Genomic DNA, 18,273 nt, shown 5'->3' with positions numbered 1-18,273 from the left:
CAGTAGAAAAGGCAGTTCACAGCCTAGCTCTACAACCAAATAAAGCCCTGTCATCTGCAGGGTTACTTCCTAAACTCATTTCAATTATTTTCCATTTTCAAGTGGTAAATACATCCCAAAGCTTTGTGAAGATAGTGTTTTGGTTTTGGTCATTTTATTGCAGATTACCTTTCTCACTTTTTAATGTAAATTTATATTAACAACTCTGGAATAACATGATGTGGCTACAATTTGCCTTAAGACTTAACATTTCTGACAGTTAAGAACACAGAACAAAAACAAGCAAATATATTCATTTCTCTATTGAATCAGTACCACATTTGTGATTTCTATTTCATGCTAATCAGATCTGAATGACAAAAATTCCTAATTTAACAATGGTTGACATTCTTCAAATAATTACTTTCCTTAAACTTTACCTCCCTAGATGACTGATCACATTGCTAATCATGTACAATGATAATGACTTTCCATGTCATTGGAGGAACTTGCTACAGATGATTAATTAACTTTACAGTGGGATTACAAGTTAATTTACAAGGAATTTGTGAGGAATGTTTAGTGCCCTGAATTTGTCAAAGTGAAATAAATGGATTCTTAAAGACCTGTTCCTTAATTCACCTAGAATTACTCCACTGTCCATTGTTCTTCCATGTATACTTATACATATTTATTTTTTTTAAGATTCTATTCATGTATTTAATTGACAGAGAGACAGCAAGAGAAGGAACACAAGCAGGAGAGGTGGGAGAGGGAGAAGCAGGTTTCCTGCTGAGCAGGGAGCCCGATGGGGACATCCGATGGAGACATATCCCATTGGATATGTCCTTCGGCTCATGACCTGAGCTGAAGGCAGACCCTTAACAATGGAGCCACCCAGCCACCCTGTTGTACACGTATATAAATTTAATAACAAAAGAACAAAATTAATTTATTTAACTATTTCAAATTTATACTTAATTAACTATAAGGCTTATACCCAAAATTAAGTTCTAAAGACTATTTTAAATTCCCCCCTTTGAAAAGTGTGGTTCTCCCAGCATGGAGGTTCCTCAAAAAATTTGAAAATAGAGCTATCCTATGACCCAGCAATTGCACTACTGGGTATTTACCCTAAAGATAGAAATGTAGTGATCCGAAGGGGCATGTGCACCCGAATGTTTATAGCAGCAAAGTCATACTATGTCATAGCCAAACTATGGAAAGAACCTAGATGGCCATCAACAGATGAATGGATAAAGAAGATGTGGCATATATACACAATGGAATACTATGCAGCCATCAAAAGAAATGAAATCTTGACATTGACATTGCTGCTATAAACATTCAGGTGAACGTGCCCCTTCGGATCACTACGTTTGTATCTTTAGGGTAAATTCCCAGTAGTGCAATTGCTGGGTCATAGGGTAGTTCTATTTTCAACATTTTGAGGAACCTCCATGCTGTTTTCCAGAGTGGTTGCACCAGCTTGTATTCCCACAAACAGTGTAGGAGGGTTCCCCTTTCTCCGCATCCTCGCCAGAGATGCTGTCTTTCTACAGGATAATCTCAGCTTTAACTTCTTGTCTGTGTGGAGCAAGTACCTATTATATACAAATTTTATACTTTGAATCAAGGAATTAGAAAAAAGAGCATCAATATTTCTTCAATTACAGACAGCGTCTGTATATCCACCATAGAAATTTTATTTTCAAAGTTCAGAAAGGTAAGAAAAACATAAGAACAGACTCTATAAGAAAAAAGTAAGAATGAATGGAAGAAGTGGAATAATGAGTTTCAAATAGTCTACCTGAGCTAAAGTAAAATTCCTTACACCTGGTAGCAGGGAAACAGAACAGTCCAAGTGTTTGGCTTAAAAAAATGGATGAAGTACCTGGTACACACAAACATACTCCATGCACACATGGGTGCATGCAGACACGAAGCCCACCCCAGGGCACAGTTACTGTTTTACCACCCAGCATCCCTCTGCCCTTCTCAAGGGCACTTTCTTCTGGCTTCTACACGGGAGGGGCCAGGACTTTTCACCAGCTCAGCCCTAGGATTGCAGTCACTCTCAGCTCCAGAAGGAGAGCATCTGACCCAGACCTAAGCATCACCCCCACCACTACCACCTCAGTGAGCCTATCAGACCAGTCAGGGTCAATCCTAAGCATTTTGTTTGAATGACTTGGAAAAGGCCCTCCCCCTTTCCCATCAGGCTTGACACTAAGATGTAGAGGATGGAACCATTGCCATCATTTTGACTCTAAGAGGGAGGGTCTGAAGATGCCAAGGGATACTAGTGAGCCCAAAATGCAGCCTAAATGGAAAGAAGGGAAGCCACATCCTGTGATAGCATGAAAACTCTGGATCTAGCCATTTTGGAAGCCAGGATCTACCTCTGAAGTTTTCAGGTATAAGAACCAAAACATTTCCCCTCTTTTATCCTGTAAGTCAGATGGAATTCAGTTTGTTGTTACTATTTTGTTACCTGCAGTTGATAAATCAAGACCCTGATATCCTAAGGACCACATAAGAAATACCCATCAATTCAACTTCTCAACTGCCCTGATTAGTCACACACCAGCTGAGTCCTTTCTCTTCCTCTTTCTGATTCATTGCTCACAGGCTCTCAGTAATCCTATTAAGTGCACACAATATCATAACATATGATTTAATCAATGTAGATCTGATGTATCAAATACATTCCATATGCATCATTTACAACATCTGTTCATACTGTAACTTTTAAATCCATAAAACAAGGCTTTGAAGGAAGGCTATTATCATAGTTTATAGTTTTAAGATTAAAAACTGAAGTTTAGAAAAGTAGATTTGACTCGCAGCTAGTAAAAGGGTAAGGGCCAGGTCTTTATTCATTATTCTTTTATGTTTTATATCCTTATTTTCATTACAATTTTCTCATCACTTTCCAGTATTTACCTTGAAAAGGATCACTGAGTGTAAATGCAAGCAAAACAAAGAAGCACTAAATTCAATTAAGAAATATAGAAACTTAAAAAAAATAGGATCTTCTTACCTAAATCGATATCTTGAATTCCCATGTACAATTCAAGAAGATCATCAATCTTTTCAATTGCTTTTGTCTTGGTTTCGGAGGGCTTTATCAAAGAAAAGAGAAATGAGATATTTTTACATGAAATCTCTTGAATGTCAAGGCTAAGGGTAAGGGAAAATCTGATGTGGAGTCAGTTCATGGTTGTATACATCAGCTCATTTGGATGGAAACAGATCTACAGTGTGCTCTGTAGCTCAATACAAATCAATACAGCAAATACTTATTTTTACTGTTAGTGTTAAGTGTGATGGATTCGAAGAAGAAAAGCCAGAACAGAGTCTCCAAGTCTAGAAAGGGAGACAAATCTGTGAAAATAAATAACTATGTAATAATAAGGAAAAAATTTTCAAGGATATAAGAGCCATCTCAGGCAAAGTAAATTTAAATATCTTAAGAGTCACAGAAGACTTGAGAAAGGGGACTTAAAAACTCTTTTCAAAGATACACTGGTGGAAGATAAGCAGGAGAGGGTGCTGCAAATAGAAGTATACAACAGGCATGCCTGGCTGGCTCAGTCGGTGGAGCATGTGACTTTTGATAGAATTGTGAGTTCAAGCCCCACAGTGGGTATAGAGATCACTTAAAAATAAAATCTTTAGGGGCGCCTGGGTGGCTCAGTCAGTTAAGTGTCTGCCTTCAGCTCAGGTCATGATCCCAGGATCCTGGGTTTGAGCCCCACATCTGGCTCCCTGCTCAGTGGGAAGGTTGCTTCTCCCACAACCCCTGCTTCTGTTCCCTCTCTCACTGTGTCTCTCCCTGTCAAATTAATAAATACAATCTTGAAATAAAATAAAACAAAATCTTTAAAAAAAAAAAAGTATTACAATTGATATGCAATGTCTATGTGAGGTCACAGAGTCTGATAAAGAGTACAGACACATGAAAAAATGTTCATCATCACTAGCCCTCAGGGAGACTCAAATTAAAACCACATTGAGATATCACCTTACACCAGTTAGAATGGCCAAAATTAACAAAACAGGAAACAGCATGTGTTGGAGAGGATGTGGAGAAAGGGGAAACCCCTTACACTGTTGGTGGGAATACAAGTTGGTGCAGCCTCTTTGGAGAACAGCGTGGAGATTCCTCAAGAAATTAAAAATAGAAATTCCCTATGACCCTGCAATTGCACTCCTGGGTATTTACCCCAAAGATACAGATGTCGTGAAAAGAAGGGCCATCTGTACCCCAATGTTTATAGCAGCAATGGCCACGGTCGCCAAACTATGGAAAGAACCAAGATGCCCTTCAACGGACGAATGGATAAGGAAGATGTGGTCCATATACACTATGGAGTATTATGCCTCCATCAGAAAGGATGAATACCCAACTTTTGTAGCAACATGGATGGGACTAGAAGAGATTATGCTGAGTGAAATAAGTCAAGCAGAGAGAGTCAATTATCATATGGTTTCACTTATTTGTGGAGCATAAGGAATAGCATGGAGGACAAGGGGTGTTAGAGAGGAGAAGGGAGTTGGGGTAAATTGGAAGGGGAGGTGAATCATGAGAGACTACAGACTCTGAAAAACAATCTGAGGGGTTTGAAGTGGCGGGGGGGTGGGAGGTTGGGGTACCAGGTGGTGGGTATTATAGGGCACGGATTGCATGGAGCACTGGGTGTGGTGAAAAAATAATGAATACTGTTTTTCTGAAAATAAATTAATTAATTTAAAAAAAAAGAGTATATCCAGGGGGCACCTGGATGGCTCAGTAGGTTAAAACCTCTGACTTCGGCTCAGGTCATGGTCTCAGGGTCCTGGGAGCAAGCCCCACATCAGGCTCTCTGCTCAGGAGGGAGCCTACTTCCTCCTCTCTCTCTGCCTACCTCTCTGACTACTTGTTATCTCTGTCTATCAAATAAATAAATAAAATCTTAAAAAAAGAAAAGAAAGAGTATAGCCAGACAGGACTAGATCTTAAGGGGTCTTGTGTGCCAGGAAAAGAGCTTTGGCCTTCATCTTGTAGATGAAGGGTTTCCGAAGCTTTCAATGGCTTACCCCAAGGTGACTCGAACACTTCTGAATGCATACTCTTATTATTTGTTTTTTACTTAATTTTATTGTATTGTTGAAATCACTTTATGCCCAAGATGGATGTACGCTGTCCAAAGTGTCATGTTATCTATCTTTTTTGTCCCTATAAATGCTCTGCTTAATCAGAAACACAGTATGATCCAGCTGGCCAGTCTACAAACACAAGCAAGCTCTGGGACTTCTCACCCCAGGTAAGACCCACTATGTGGCCCCAGCCAGTCAAATATTTTCTATTTTCCCCTCACTTGTTCTTTAATCTTTATCCTATCAAAACTTCTTGCCTTCTACCCCATTTTGCAATTCTCCAAGACTATTCACATCATGAATAAAGTTTGTTTGTATCACGTAAATTGTCTTCTTTTTAATTTTAATAACATTCTATTGTATTTGTTTATTTTTTAAAGTAAGCTTTATGCCCAATGTGGGGCTCGAACTCACAACCCCAAGATGAAGAGCGGCATGCTCTATGGACTGAGCCAGCCAGGCACGCCTTCTTAAATTGTTTTTTTAACAGTATGTATCTTTCATAAACTATACATATTACTATATATTGTAAACATTACAAAAAGACACAAAAAATAGAAATGTTATAAGGATGAGATGATGAAACAATCCTTTTGTTATTGTTAAGATTTTATTTATTTGAAAGAGAGAGAGACAGCAAGCAGAGGGGCTGAGGGGGAGGTAAAGGGACAAGCAGACTCTTCACTGAGCATGGAGCCCAATGAAGGGCTTGATCTCATGACCCTGAGATCATGACCAGAGCTGAAATCAAGAGTCAGATGCCCAACCAACTGAGCCACCCAGGCACCCCAACAAAAACTTTCAAGTAATTTTTGTGTATTAATGGTACCAAAATAATTGTGTTCTTTCTAAAACTATTACTAAAGGTTTCAGTGAAAAGCACAATTAGATGCATTTTATCATTCTTTGAAAATCTTAGTTTAATGCTGGCAAAGTCTGGTTCTACATTCAGTTTAATACTTGGTTATAAATGGCTTCCTAGCTAGGGGCAGCAGGGTGGCTCAGTGGGTTAAAGCCTCTGCCTTCAGCTCAGGTCATGATCCAAGGATTTGGGGATCAAGCCCCACATCAGGCTCTCTGCTCAGCAGGGAGCCTGCTTCCTCCTCTCTCTCTCTCTGCCTGCCTCTCTGCCTGTTTGTGATCTCTGTCTGTCAAAAAAATAAATAAAATCTTTAAAAATAAATAAATAAATAAAAATAAATGGCTTCCTAGCTGAAAAAGAAATTACCCAAGATGTGAAATAATCAACTATCAGTGCAAGTGCAGAATTCAAGATTAGCTTGTAAGAAATTCATAGTACTTTTAATACTGTTATAAATACATGTTGCTTTGTGTTCTCCAAACTTATTAGAAATATGCATTTTTTATTATAAATGTGAATTTTTATTTCCTTGTGGATTTTATTACAATTTTCTCATGTTCTTAATTAAGAACTAAGCCTTAAAAACAGTAACAGGTACAATATACCACTCTTGCCTTCTTTATGGTATATTTCAGATGTGCTGTATAAATCAAGTTGGTTATGCAAAGAAACTTGGATGTCCACCTTTGTATCCAACCAGCCATACTGTAAGTTCTCATAACAAACGTCAGTACTTTGCATACATATTCAAACATCAATATGTTATCATTTTACCTCCTAAATAGCTCTTGAGCTCATCACCTCTTCTCCACTCACATTCTGATTGCCTGGGTTCAGCTCTCATTTTTTGGTATTTGCAGAAGTTTTCTAATTTTTCTCCCTGCCTGCAATCTTCACCCCCCTCAAATCTACCCTGCTTAACAATCCATCTGCTAGAACCAAGGGATTTTTCTAAAATGCAAAACTGACCATGCTGCTCTCCTCATAATTCTTAAATGGCTCCCCCATTTCCAAGATCTTTCCCATTCTGACCCAGGTCTCTCACACCCCATCAGGTCCCTCCACACTCCAATCCCATGGACGCTCACAAGGTTCCCCAAGCCCATCATTGTTTCAGGCCTAGAACATTCTTCTCCCCATCTTTAATCAACTCAATCATTTCTTCAGGACGGAAATTTCCCCACCTCTCTCTCTTCCCCCATCCCTGACAGCAGCTGATCAGCCCTCCTCTGTGACATTAAACCTATTCCCTGGTTTTCAAAAGCTTCTTTCAACACCTCTTTCCCCTTAAAGGAGAAACAAAGTCTTTATTTATCTTTGTATCACCAGCACCTGGACTGTGTCTGTCTCAAGAAACACATACTGAATAATTTATGAGATATGCAGGTGGAATTCTTCCACAGTTTTCAGGATTTGTGCTGGGTTATAAGAGGGTGACTTGTTTCGAATCTATAAATTCTTTAGATGATAAGTCATTTGCAAAAAAATTAACATGAGTACCAAACTAGCGTTTTCCTTTTATTACAAGTTACTTCCATTTACCCTATTTAATGAAACAGGCCATGCAAATAGGAATGGTGTTTTAGATGTTTATCTTTAAATGAATCTTTCCTACCTCCCCAGAGAGATCTTCAGTTTCCCTTTCTCACCCCAGCACCTTATACATAGCAGGTGCTGTACAGATATCAGTTATACTAACTATTCAATGACCCGCCTTCTGAAGGAACATGGAGTTTTCCCCATGGCCTCTGCCACCTCTTTAAGTGGTTTTAAGATCTTTCATTTGTTCCTCCCAGCCTGGAATGGGAAGCAGTGGGCATTCTCCTGGCTCCCCACTGCCAGCCCTCTCTCACTGTTCTTCCATTCTCTTCCAGAGTCCTTTCTTCTACGCAGGTTTATTCATTCACGCAGCAATATGCCTCAGAGTATGCAGGACACCAGGCAAGTAGAGACTCAGATTGGCCAGATGTCCCTGCCCTGAGTGTTTCACATACCTCTTCATATCTCATTTGCAAAACGCTTCTGGTCCTCCTAGGTCTCTTCCTTGCCTCCATGTCAATCCCTTCACTTAACTACCCAGTACCCAGGAACGCAACTGAGTCCTCCTCTGGATTCTCCCCTGCTGACAACATAATGGTTGACTCAAACATTCAAAACAACCTCAGCCTCATGGTTCCTTGAGTGTCTGTTCCAACAAACCATCCCCATGACTGACCCTGGACATCATCACCCAACAAGCTCTGGGATCCCGCTCTGTGAAAATGGTCTCACTGTTCACCAGTCTCACTCTTCTGCTTTTCAAAAACATGGGGAATCAAATTTTTTTTTTCAAAAACATTGTTTTGTTTAAAAACACAGGACAATAGGAACACAAAACTAGCTAGGTCTAGCATTGTACCCTCTGCCTACAGGAACTCCCTAGCCTCAGACACAGGCCTGACGCCCCCTCTGCCTATAGGACAGCTTCATCACCACTGTCTTCACTGGCTAAGCAGACCGCCACTTGCCACCGTGAGTCCTCACCCTGTCTCCCTTAACCCCTACTGTTTTCTCCTTCTACCTTTCCTCCCTCCGTTTCTCTATTCCCCTTTTGGCATTTTTCACTCAAAAACTGAGTCAATCACAAAACTCTATTCTTCTCAAGTTTAAATGCATCATTTATTAATTCAACAAAGACGTGAATTCCTTTGATGTGTTGGGTACTGTTCTAGGTGCTGGGGTGACAGCAGTGAACAAGATGTGAGCAAAGGAACTAAACAGACAAGAAACAAAGATACAATATGTCCTATTGTGCTTAATGCTTTAAAGAAAATTAATGGTAAGCAAGATTGGGCAGGGGGAAGGGTGGCAGGAATTGCTAGTTATGCAAGATACTCTAAGGCCTTTTAGATAAGGTGATATGTGGACAGAAACCTCAAAAAGTCAGTAGAGCCATGTCCTGAAATGGGCAAGGCTTTCAGTTAGAGGGAACAGCAGTACAGAGACCCTGAGTTGTGACGCATCCAAAGTATTTAGGGACAGCAAGGAGACCCATGTGACTGAAGCAGCGTGAGCCAAGAGGAGAGTGGTGGGAAATGAGATCAGAGAAGAGATGCAGAGTCAGATCATGTTCGTCACTCTGAGAACTTTAGCTTTTATCTTGAGTGGCATGGGAAACCACTGGAGAGTGTAGACAAAAAAGTAACCACTTGTGTTTTTTTAATACTGGCTATTGTTCTGAGCACAGAGGGAAAGAGGGAAGGGTGAGCGCAGGAAGACTAAATACAAGTGACTGCAATATTCAGGACAAGATGTAGGTGCCTTGGGCCACAGTGATGAGGGCAGAGATAGTGAGAAGTTGCTGTATTCTGGTCTATTGTGGAGGTAGGCCCACCAGGGTTTGTTAATGAAAGGGACATGGAACATGAAAGAGAAGAGTCAAAGATGACTACAGAATGTTTTACCTGAGGAGACTGGAGTTCATGAATATCTTTCACTATCAAAATCTTAACTATGACTGCTACTATAGGTGGCCCAGAGACTTTCTCTTGGCCCTCAGAGCATTTTGGTTAAGTTTTTGAGCCAGTCTAGATGTTTACAGATTCTAGCAAACATTTTCTGCTGATAATAAAAAATAGATAGCTGAAGTTGGCTATACATCCTAATTTCTTCTCTTGTATCTATTTTCTACATTTCCTTCTTAAATGCTTTCAGTAACTTTCACATTGTTTAGGTAGGCAATGAATTAAAGTCCATACTTTAATAGGGTATATGGTATTTTGTTTAACTTTGTGGCTTTACCTTTATTGACAGCTCTAATAAACATGAACATCCACACATTTCCAAGCAGAATGGGAATTAAATAAACATAACCTACCATGTCTTCCATGGAGGCAGAACCCTTTGATCTCAGGCGAAGTGTCTCTCTTCCAGTACCAATTTTTTCTGATGATTTTCCAGCTTTTGACCTTGGCTCTACTTCTATAAACATACAATGGAGGAAGAAAGGTATGTATACTCAGTTTCAACAGATTGCTATAAAAACAAATGTAGTTTCTATCATAAAACTATATATACAATTAGCGATCTGATAGAAGGTATGCCTTCTTATATAATTTCCTAAACAAAGTAAATTCTCCTGCCATCATTCTTATATTCCACATACAGTCCAGCTACAAAAAGAAAAGGTAACGATTTGAAGTGTACAGTTAGGAAAGACTGGAAATTATAAGGAATAGAAAGTTAGCTTTATTATAAGATTAAAAGGGTGTAAAGAAAGTGGAGAACAGCGGCAAATAATTCAGCCAGACTTCCTTAAGGTCATGAGAAGGAAAAGTCATGTTTTGATAGAAGAGAGGGATGGAGGTGCCACTGTTTGAGTACCTACCTTCTGCATGACGTTCTATATACAAAATCCCATTTAATACTCCTATCAACCCAGGAGATAAGTTATAGCTCTCCTTTTACTGAAAAGGAAATTGAACTCCATAAGAAGCAGAGCAGGGATTCAAATCCAGGTCTTGTGACACCAAAGTCTGTATGCTTTTCCCAGTGACACTCCAACACTGTCCCTCTTGCAACCACAGGGGACATATTCAGAGGTGTCATACTGAGAGAAGCAGGATTCTATAGAGGCTAGGACCAAGTTAGGAAGGAATTCCCCTCAGAAGGCAGGCAAAAGAACAGGAAGCAAAATATCCATGGAAAACCACTGCTTTCTTTAGGCCTGTTGTCTTTTATTTTTCCTATGCACCAAGAGTCACCTCCTTCCCCAAGACCAAGTAGTAACAAATGAATGAAAGGCTAGGTAGGGCGGGGCCCAAGGATAACTCCAAGGTTCAGGACCTTTCTAGGCCACTCCAAAAACACACTGCCCTGGGGAAACATAGGCCCTGCATAACTGGAGGGACATGTATGCAAAGAAACTGGATACTCAGAGTTCTCTACGAATCTCCTCATTTTTAAGTTTTGTCAAATAAGTCAAACTTTTAAAAACAACATATTGGCAAAAGTAAAAGATCTGGGGATCCAATTCTGGCTATTGGCTACCAATTTATAACTTTGCAAATATTCCCTGAGTACTAGGACTCTATGTGGCAGCAGTTTGGGACAAGGGACAGAAATGGGGAGCAGGGAGAGGCCATACCAAGAACTGCAGATAATAGAGCTCCAACGAGGAACTACAGGACGCGCTGGTACATGCAAGTAGATAGTGAGACAGACGTCTCAAGACAGACATCAAGTGAACCACAGAAATGTGTTCTAACTGACCTAGAACCCAGAATAATACCAGCCTTCAGCAAGCACTGTTTTACTACTGGGAATCTACTCCAAAGCGATTAAGGATTTTACATATTAATTTTAACCTGCATTTGGGGAAACAATCACCAAAACATAAAACAAGTCTTCTTCTGAGAATGAATATTAAAATTATAAAAATTTCTATACAATTCATTATAAATGTACAAAAAATTAAAATTTTTACTATAAAAAATCAACAAAAACGCAACAAAGAGACCCGTTTTCCCAAGCAAAAACCTTTGAGTGATGGCTAATGATGCTAATGCTAATTATGGTGCTCAGACAGTCTCCAGAGACTAAAGCTTTATTGGCAAGTGCACAGCATTTGCCCTGCCAGTCATACTATGCCCTGAGGGAAGAACGAGTTAATGGAAGCAAGATGTTCTGCACAGAGTTTTCCGGAAGAGTGCCCAGAGGAAAAGATGAGGTCAGTCTGTCATCAGCACTGCCCACAACGTATTCCCAGCTCTGAGTCCCACATAGACCTAAAGTGCTCAAGACAGTCTCAGCTTGAGGTTAAGCGTCTGCGTTCTGCTCAGGTCATGGTCCCACGGTCCTGGGATCAAGTCCTGCTTCTCCCTCCTGCTGCTATTGCCTGTGCGTGCACTCACACTCTCTTTCTTTCAATTAAATAAAATCTTAAGCTTTTGATCTTGATGAAATCCCAGTAGTTCATTTTTTCCCTTGCTTCCCTTGCCTTTTGCGTTGTTCCTAGGAAGATGTTGCTGCGGCAGAGGTCGAAGAGGTTGCTGCCCGTGTTCTCCTCAAGGATTTTGATGGATTCCTTTCATACATTGAGGTCCTTCATCCATTTTGAGTCTATTTTTGTGTGTGGTGTAAGGAAATGGTCCAATTTCATTTTTCTGCATGTGGCTGTCCAATTTTCCCAGCACCATTTATTGAAAAGGCTGTCTTTTTTCCATTGGACATTCTTTCTTGCTTTGTCGAAGATTAGTTGACCATAGATTTGAGGGTCTATTTCTGGGCTCTCTATTCTGTTCCATTGATCTATGTGTCTGTTTTTGTGCCAGTACCATGCTGTCTTGATGATGACAGCTTTGTAATAGAGCTTGAAGTCCGGAATTGTGATGCCACCAACGTTGGCTTTCTTTTTCAATATCCCTTTGGCTATTCGAGGTCTTTTCTGGTTCCATATAAATTTTAGAATTATTTGTTCCATTTCTTTGAAAAAGATGGATGGTACTTTGATAGGAATTGCATTAAATGTGTAGATTGCTTTAGGTAGCATAGACATTTTCACAATGTTTATTCTTCCAATCCAGGAGCATGGAACATTTTTCCATTTCTTTGTGTCTTCCTCAATTTCTTTCATGAGTACTTTATAGTTTTCTGAGTATAGATTCTGTGTCTCTTTGGTTAGGTTTATTCCTAGGTATCTTATGGTTTTGGATGCAATTGTAAATGGGATTGACTCCTTAATATCTCTTTCTTCTGTCTTGCTTGCTGTTGGTGTAGAGAAATGCAACTGATTTCTGTGCATTGATTTTATATCCTGACACTTTACTGAATTCCTGTATAAGTTCTAGCAGTTTTGGAGTGGAGTCTTTTGGGTTTTCCACATATAGTATCATATCATCTGCGAAGAGTGATAATTTGACTTCTTCTTTGCCGATTTGGATGCCTTTAATTTCCTTTTGTTGTCTGATTGCTGAGGCTAGGACCTCTAGTACGATGTTGAATAGCAGTGGTGATAATGGACATCCCTGCCGTGTTCCTGACCTTAGCGGAAAAGCTTTCAGTTTTTCTCCATTGAGAATGATATTTGCGGTGGGTTTTTCATAGATGGCTTTGATGATATTGAGGTATGTGCCCTCTATCCCTACACTTTGAAGAGTTTTGAACAGGAAGGGATGTTGTACTTTGTCAAATGCTTTTTCAGCATCTATTGAGAGTATCATATGGTTCTTGTTCTTTCTTTTATTGATGTGTTGTATCACATTGACTGATTTGCGGATGTTGAACCAACCTTGCAGCCCTGGAATAAATCCCACTTGGTCGTGGTGAATAATCTTTTTAATGTACTGTTGAATCCTATTGGCTAGTATTTTGTTGAGTATTTTCGCATCTGTGTTCATCAAGGATATCGGTCTATAGCTCTCTTTTTTGGTGGGATCCTTGTCTTGTTTTGGGATCAAGGTGATGCTGGCCTCATAAAATGAGTTTGGAAGTTTTCCTTCCATTTCTATTTTTTGGAACAGTTTCAGGAGAATAGGAATTAGTTCTTCTTTACATGTTTGGTAGAATTCCCCCGGGAAGCCGTCTGGCCCTGGGCTTTTGTTTGTTTGGAGATTTTTTTTTTTTTTTTTTTTAAAGGCAGATTCTTTTTTTTTTTTTTTTTTTTAAAGATTCCATTTATTTATTTGACAGAGAGAGATCAGAAGTAGGCAGAGAGGCAGGCAGAGAGAGAGGAGGAAGCAGGCTCCCCGCTGAGCAGAGAGCCCGATGCGGGACTCGATCCCAGGATCCCGAGATCATGACCTGAGCCGAAGGCAGAGGCTTTAACCCACTGAGCCACCCAGGCGCCCTGTTTGGAGATTTTTAATGACTGTTTCAATCTCCTTACTGGTTACAGCAAAGGAAACAGTTAACAAAATCAAAAGACAACTGACAGAATGGGAGAAGATATTTGCAAACGACATATCAGATAAAGGACTAGTGTCCAGAATCTATAAAGAACTTAGCAAACTCAACACCCAAAGAACAAATAATCCAATCAAGAAATGGGCAGAAGACATGAACAGACATTTCTGCAAAGAAGACATCCAGATGGCCAACAGACACATGAAAAAGTGCTCCATATCACTCGGCATCAGGGAAATACAAATCAAAACCACAATGAGATATCACCTCAACCAGTCAGAATGGCTAAAATCAACAAGTCAGGAAATGACAGATGCTGGCGAGGATGCGGAGAAAGGGGAACCCTCCTACACTGTTGGTGGGAATGCAAGCTGGTGCAGCCACTCTGGAAAACAGCATGGAGGTTCCTCAAAATGTTGAAAATAGAACTGCCCTATGACCCAGCAATTGCACTATTGGGTATTTACCCTAAAGATACAAATGTAGTGGTCCAAAGGGACACATGCACCCGAATGTTTATAGCAGCAATGTCCACAATAGCCAAACTATGGAAAGAACCTAGATGTCCATCAACAGATGAATGGATCAAGAAGATGTGGTATATATACACAATGGAATACTATGCAGCCATCAAAAGAAATGAAATCTTGCCATTTGCGACAACATGGATGGAACTAGAGCGTATCATGCTTAGCGAAATAAGTCAAGCAGAGAAAGACAACTATCATATGATCTCCCTGATATGAGGAAGTGGTGATGCAACATGGAGGCTTAAGTGGGTAGAAGAAGAATAAATGAAACAAGATGGGATTGGGAGGGAGACAAACCATAAGTGACTTAATCTCACAAAACAAACTGAGGGTTGCCGGGGGGAGGGGGTTTGGGAGAAGGGGGTGGGATTATGGACATTGGGGAGGGTATGTGATTTGGTGAGTGCTGTGAAGTGTGTAAACCTGGTGATTCACAGACCTGTACCCCTGGGGATAAAAATATATGTTTATAAAAAATAAAAAATCAAAAAAATAAATAAATAAATAAATAAATAAAATCTTAAGAAAAGAAAGGCAGCTTCAGCTTAACGATACTAACCTTCAAGATAAACAACCTTACACCCCCCACTCCCTCTACGACACACACACACCACCCCGGTGACTTCACCAAGCAACCTACTCAGTATAATCCGTCTTCCCATACAAATTTCCTATAGGGTAGAAAATGAACTGTTCAGCTAACACCTGTGTTTTGGTCTCCCACGACATACACATTTCTAATTGTAAAGTATTACACTAGCATTCTGACTTAACAAGTTTCTTAGAAGTTTAGTGAGCATGATATAACCCTGGAAAATTGAACAACTCTGGAAATAGTAAAAAAAAATAAAAGGTTTTTGAGATTTACAAAACTAAGCACCCAGCCTCTGGAATGTGGGAACTCTATCAAGGGACTGTCATCAATGCTGGAGAAGTCAGCCAACCCCCCAGATGACGGCTCTATCTTGCTTTGCTCTTACTTGCAACACCAGTAGCTAGAAGGGAAAATGTAGAATGGAAGATTTTTTTTAATAAGCTTTATTTTTTTTAAGGCAATTGTAGGTTCACAGCAAAACTTAAAGACAGATTTCCCATATACCTTCTGCCCCCCCATATGTACAGCATCTCCCATTATCCCCGTCCACCAGCACAGGGGTACATTTGTTACAATCAACAGGCCTACGCTCACATCATTACCTGAAGTCTGCGGTTTATGGTAGGCTTCATTCTTGCTGCTGTACATTCTGCGGGTTTGGGAAATGTCGTGACCTAGATCCACCATGACTACAGCATCCAGAATCATCTCATTATCCTAAAAATCCTATATGCTTCGCCGATTCACCCCAGCTTTTTTTTCAGTCATTATTTGTCAAACCATCCTTCTCCATTATAGTAGTTATCTCAAAATCAACCACTTGATGGCACCAAAAGTTAAATTTTAAGTTCTGTCTTGGCCCAGGCTCCAGAAACCTGGCCGTCATAGCTGAGGAAACAGAAGCCATGTTTCTCTATGATCCTATGATTTAAGGATGTAAATCAACCAGTTTATACATGAAAACAGGTCCTGTTTTCGCACAGGGGGAAAAGTACAAGTTCTGGGGGTGCCTCAGTGGCTCAGTGGGTTAAGCCTCTGCCTTTGGCTCAGGTCATAATCTCAGGGTCCTGGGATAGAGCCCCAAATCAGGCTCTCTGTTCAGCAGGGAGCCTGCTTTCCCCTCTCTCTCTGCCTGCTGCTCTGCCTACTTGTGATCTCTCCCTCTCCGTCAAATAAATAAATAAAATTTAAAAAAAAAAAAAAACAAGTTCTGTACATCCGTGCTGAGTGTTTTGAAGGTTGTGAATGTTTCTCTCTCATCTGGCCTACTTTTGGGGTACTGGCCTCAGCATGTCTAACCAACCAGGCCAAGCCCTAAATCAGTCCCTTCACTTTCCATGAACAAGTTTACCTGGGGCCTCTCCTGGGGCCAAGCGAGGAGAGGGATGAAGCTCATAAGGCAGACACTAGAAACCAGCCCGCAGATGGCTGGAGTCACTAGATGCAGGGCTCCTCACTCGGCTGAAGCACACATCCTACCCACCTGCGGGCCACGAAGGGCACAAAACACAGCGTGTGGGGTGTGGCTGCTCCCATAGCTGAAGTGGATGGCACCAAGAAGCAGTCACATTTGTTCTCCAGCCCCTTTTGTGGAGATTGTATCTGTTACTCTAATTACGCAATTTAATTTAAAAGTACATGCCCCGATGGAAAAAAAAATGTGAACCAAAGAGTTATTATTGCTAGGAAAATTAGGTTAACTGCTTTGGAAAGATTCCATGAGGCCAAGATCAAAAAAAAAAAAATTAGGTGTGGGCAAGACAGCACTAGATTACGGAAAATATCTTTAAACATTCAGCATTTCATATATCTAGTTTTTAAAAAGTGAAACAGAACCCACAGGCTTGCATTAAGGTTATAATTATAAGACTTCACAGAACTCCAGTTTGTGTCCTCCACTCCAGAAGGGGGTTTTATGTTAAAAAAAAAAAAAAACCCTAAAAGAATATATAGGTTTTAAAATAAGATGTTTATATACATTTGTATCATTCTTTATTATATTCCATTTTAAGTGGCATTTTCAAGGTAAAGTGGAGAAAATGGGAAGCAGAAAAGACAGAAAGAGATCTGTCTCTAGTCCCACCCTGACCTCTAGAGAAATAAGAGGGCTGACAGAAACTAAAGCCCCGTTTTCAGAAGGAGCACATACAACATGGCCTAGATCCCCAACTGACCCAGGGTGACACAGTGGGGAATACTTCTGCACAGAATGAGGTCTGTTCTGGTCCCATGAGGGCCCTAGCTGGGTATGGGTAGAATACGGATCATCACTTTCATAAGCAGGGACAGAGCCAAGATTTCAACAGGAGGTGGGCACAGGCAAACTCAGCTACATCCAACACTTGCTCAGGGAACAAGATGGACTTCAGAATCTGAAAATGTGAGTTTAAAACCCACTTCTGTTTATAAACTATGTGAACTTGAATAAGCCCTAATCCGGAAAATGAGAAAAACACCTAAATATGGTATGGTTTTAAACATTCACATGACTAATGTATAAAATGTGCTCAGCCCAGTGGCCTGTTCGTATTATAGAATGCTTCTGCTGATACATTTCAGTCTGGAGAGGAGAAATCTGCTCTTCCCGATCTCCCTCCGCATTGGAAGTATTTGCACTGGTTTTCTTTTTTTTTTTTTTTTTTTTTTTTTAATTTTATTTATTTGACAGAGAGAGATCACAAGTAGAGAGAGAGAGAGAGAGAGAAGGAGGGGGAGGAGGAAGCAGGCTCCCTGCCTAGCAGAGAGCCCGATGCGGGACTCGATCCCAGGACCCTGAGATCATGACCTGAGCTGAAGGCAGAGGCTTAACCCACTGAGCCACCCAGGAAGCCCTGCACTGGTTTTCTAAGAATGTTCAGGAAAAGGTCACTTCAAATACAGAGGTCTCTTTTTTATTCTATTTAATCTTTTCCATAAAACTATCCTTCCCCCTACCTTCAGTTTACAGGAGGGTGTAAACAGCACATGCCCATCCCACAGCTCCACTCAGATTCTCCAAAGTGGCTGAGGTTAGACCCACCCCTCATAGGGGCACTCCGTATGGAGCCCCTCCAGCGTCCACCCCATTGGTCATTTTCTCAGTATCTTTCAGTTATTTGAGGATCACTGTGGTTCAGGGGAAGCTAACTGCTCCCAGCTTCAGGGATGGAAAACCCAATGGATTCCCTTCCTCACAAGTCACTATTTCAGGGGTGGGCATGTGACCAAAGTCAGGTAAGCCAGAATGAACCTGAGGAGTTCTGCTAGAAATTATGAGACAAGCACACTCTCCTTTTTTATTCTAC

General features: G+C 40.5%; 1 protein-coding gene across 1 annotated transcript in view; it reads right to left on the bottom strand.

Moving 5' to 3' along the window:
- GIPC2 (GIPC PDZ domain containing family member 2) overlaps positions 1–18,273 on the bottom strand; it is an 84,583-nt gene that overhangs the window by 6,445 nt on the left and 59,865 nt on the right. Inside the window, exons 4-5 of the mRNA XM_004758138.3 lie at positions 9,840–9,943; positions 3,023–3,104 (exon numbers count right to left, since the gene is read on the bottom strand). Of these exons, the coding sequence (XP_004758195.2) occupies positions 3,023–3,104; positions 9,840–9,943 (186 nt within the window). The remainder of the gene's footprint in view (positions 1–3,022; positions 3,105–9,839; positions 9,944–18,273) is intronic.

The sequence above is a fragment of the Mustela putorius genome, unplaced genomic scaffold (genome assembly GCF_011764305.1).
Source record: "Mustela putorius furo isolate JIRA1106 unplaced genomic scaffold, ASM1176430v1.1 tig00003853_pilon_pilon_pilon, whole genome shotgun sequence".
Lineage (NCBI taxonomy): Eukaryota > Metazoa > Chordata > Mammalia > Carnivora > Mustelidae > Mustela > Mustela putorius.
Note: the sequence above shows the minus strand (reverse complement) of the source record. Positions and strands in the feature narration are given on the sequence as shown.